This window comes from Hipposideros armiger, unplaced genomic scaffold, assembly GCF_001890085.2.
Source record: "Hipposideros armiger isolate ML-2016 unplaced genomic scaffold, ASM189008v1 scaffold_232, whole genome shotgun sequence".
Classification (NCBI taxonomy): Eukaryota; Metazoa; Chordata; class Mammalia; order Chiroptera; family Hipposideridae; genus Hipposideros; species Hipposideros armiger.
This window is the reverse complement of record NW_017731582.1, coordinates 1603417-1606159: the sequence shown is the minus strand read 5'-3', so window position 1 is coordinate 1606159 and position 2743 is coordinate 1603417. Positions and strand designations below refer to the sequence as shown.

At 54.5% G+C, this 2743-nt stretch overlaps 1 protein-coding gene across 6 annotated transcripts in view; it reads left to right on the top strand.

The window, feature by feature from the left end:
* Positions 1-2743, top strand: part of LOC109389402 (rho guanine nucleotide exchange factor 10-like protein) — a 68492-nt gene that overhangs the window by 47765 nt on the left and 17984 nt on the right. For 5 of the 6 annotated variants that reach the window (XM_019654891.1, XM_019654886.1, XM_019654890.1 and 2 more), the window contains exon 2: positions 1794-1873. In XM_019654891.1, the coding sequence (XP_019510436.1) occupies positions 1837-1873 (37 nt within the window). In that variant the 5' untranslated portion in view covers positions 1794-1836. Of the gene's footprint in view, positions 1-1668; positions 1874-2743 lie in introns of those variants that run through there. The other variant, XM_019654885.1, reaches the window with a different exon arrangement.

Sequence of the window (2743 nt, the reverse complement as noted above, 5' to 3'; positions counted from 1 at the left end):
TTGTTCTTCAGTCTAGTTGTGGAGGACGTTGCTTCACTGGCCCATGTTGTATTATCATTGCGCTTTTCCCGGGTGAGGCAGTCGCTCGCCGGCCATTGGACGGCCGCTCACTGTGGCTCATGGCAGCTCACGAAAGCTCACGGCAGCTCATGAAAGCTCATGCCAGCTGCTGGCTAGCCCCACTGCAGCCTACGCCGTCACCGGGACTCACAGCAGCCCAGCTCCAGGTTGAGCTGTTGTTCACCATCTTAGCTGTAGAGGGCGCAGCGTCACTGGCCTGCGTATGGGATCCGAACTGGGGCCCTGCTGCTCAGAGCTGGTGTCCCACGCCAACTCTTAACCAACGCGCCACTTGGCTGGCCCGATCTCTTAGATTCTTAAGCAAAAAAAAAAAATAAAGGTGGTTGCAACACAGTGGGTGCTGTGTGCTTCTTCCTTCTGTGTAAAACACATCTCTCCAGGTGGACCAGCTGGTACATATTGGGATAGTTTGGAGGAGTCACAGAGAACCAGGAACAGCGGTCACGTCTGTGGGATCAGGGAGGCTTCCTTTCACTGTACACCCATTATGGTGTTTGGATTTCGAGAGGCATGAGAGTATGGTGGTTACTTGAAGGAGCACAGACTCCGGGGGCCGTGGCCTGGCTTCAAACCCTGACTCTGCCACTTACCAGCTGTGTGATCTTGGGCAACTTAACCACTCTGGGCCTCATGTTCTGATTTACAACTTGGATTCATATATGTAAACATCACTTGTAAAGTGCTTAGAATAATGTCTGCGATCGAGTAGGCACTATTTCAATGTTTACTGTTATTAATTACCATTTACACGCATTCCACTTTTATTTAAGAAGCCACTTAATAGAAGTACAGACGTTAGGAGTGGAAAGGAAAACAGTGATTTCCTTTGGTTTGTGTCAGGGGCTGATTAGACTGGAGGGCTGCTGCTTCCCCTCCCCTCCAGGATGCCTCCCAGAAGGACGGCCCCCGTCTCAGAATCGGGGGTGCCAGTAGGAAGTGGGGAGAAGTCTCCCTCACTGCTCGGTAGGGGACACCTGGTAAGGTTGGCACCAGGGCCCTGGAACCCCACCAGGGGTACCAGCCTCTTGGTTGCTTGAGCCCCCACTGTGAGGCCAGCAGAAACTGCTCCTCAATTTGAGCATTTGGGTTTCTGCCCCTATCTCGTGCCGTCTGCCTCTCTGCAGCCCTTTACTTCCCTTAGACCGATGTGCCATGACCGGGTGGCCCCTTGCCAGCTGGCCAACCCTGCGGGGCAGGATGGGGGAGACAGAGAGAGTGAATGGTCTACAGCTGGTGGGAGTGCCTGGATTTGAGGGAGCCCGTGGTTATTGAGCACCCAGGGGTAGGAAGTGTCTGGCCGCATCTATGACAGCTCAGGTTTGATCCAGCCTCTAGAACATGGGGCTGAGCGCGATCCCGGCTTCTGGCGTTGGAGCTTCACCTGTAAGCCTGAGGGGACAAGGGGGGTTGTCCCGCTGGACCCACCAGGCTCCTGAGGGCCCTTGGCATTGGACGGGAGGAAGGTCTGGGGTGGCAGGGGCTTTCTGGGAAGGCAGGGGTTACAGTTCTGCAGCTGCTGGTTTTTCTGGGTTAATGATTTATGATGGGTGCAGCTGGGCCCTTTCGGGGTGTCCTGTGCTTCTGAAGCTGCCGGGAAAGGAGTGTGATAGCTCATCGGCTGCAGTGCCTGGCCAGGAGTCAGTGACCCTCTCTGCGGCTGAAACTTCAGCCTTAAACTCCATCTAATTGGATTTTTGACCTTTTTTTCACAGGCAAGCAGCTGGGGCAGTGCTGCTCTGAGCTGGACCTTGTCTGATGGCTTCCTCCAACCCTCCTCCACAGGCTGCCATAGGTACGTACCTTCTGCACCCCCTTCCTAGTCCCTCCTCTAAACGGGTGGGGGGAGGGGGAGGCAGGCTGACCCTGGGTGGGAGGGAATTCAGCTCTGCTGGACGTTAGCTGTGTGCTCTCCGGCAAGTGACTTCACCCCTCTGCCTGAGCTTCCTTGTCTGCAACAGGAAAATAATAGTTTCCTCCTCACCGAGTGAGCCCCAGACAAGGGTTGATTCTTTACCTGTGTTCCTAAGATCCCCTGGAGAGATGGGCAGAGCCCATCTGGGGATGGAAGTGTGCTTGGGGGCGAAGCTAATGAGTTGAAGATGGGGACCTGAGAGTTGAGGGGAAGGGGCTGGGCCGTCCATCTTCGTCTGGGAAGGTACTGAGGTCAGGTCATCTAGCAGTGTTGGGGCTGCCGGAGTTGGCAAAAAAAAAAACCCCAAAGCCCAAACAACATGTTATGCTAAAAAAGTTATTTGTTGTTCATCTGAAATTCAATTCGATGTCCTGTATTTTATCTGGCAACCCAAGCAGTGGGGCCTCAGACACTGCAGCTGGAATCCAGGCCCCACCCGGAGGAGCTGCACACAGGCTGCTTCACCCCCTGGGCCTGGCTTCCGTTCCTCTTGCCCCGCTTGGGGGCGGCGACAGCACAGTGGTTACAAGCCGGGGCTTGTCGGTCAGCCTGACCCTGCCACTGCCACCTGAGTGACTGGGTGTCTCTATGGCTTTGTTTCATCACCAATAAACACGAAGATAATAATGACACCCTCTGCCGTGTTATCGCAAGGTTTCAATGTAGGTAAGGCCCTGACGTGTAGTAATTGATGACTCAATGAATGGGAGCTGTTATCACTGTGGGGTGTTGGTAGGATGGCTGCCTGAG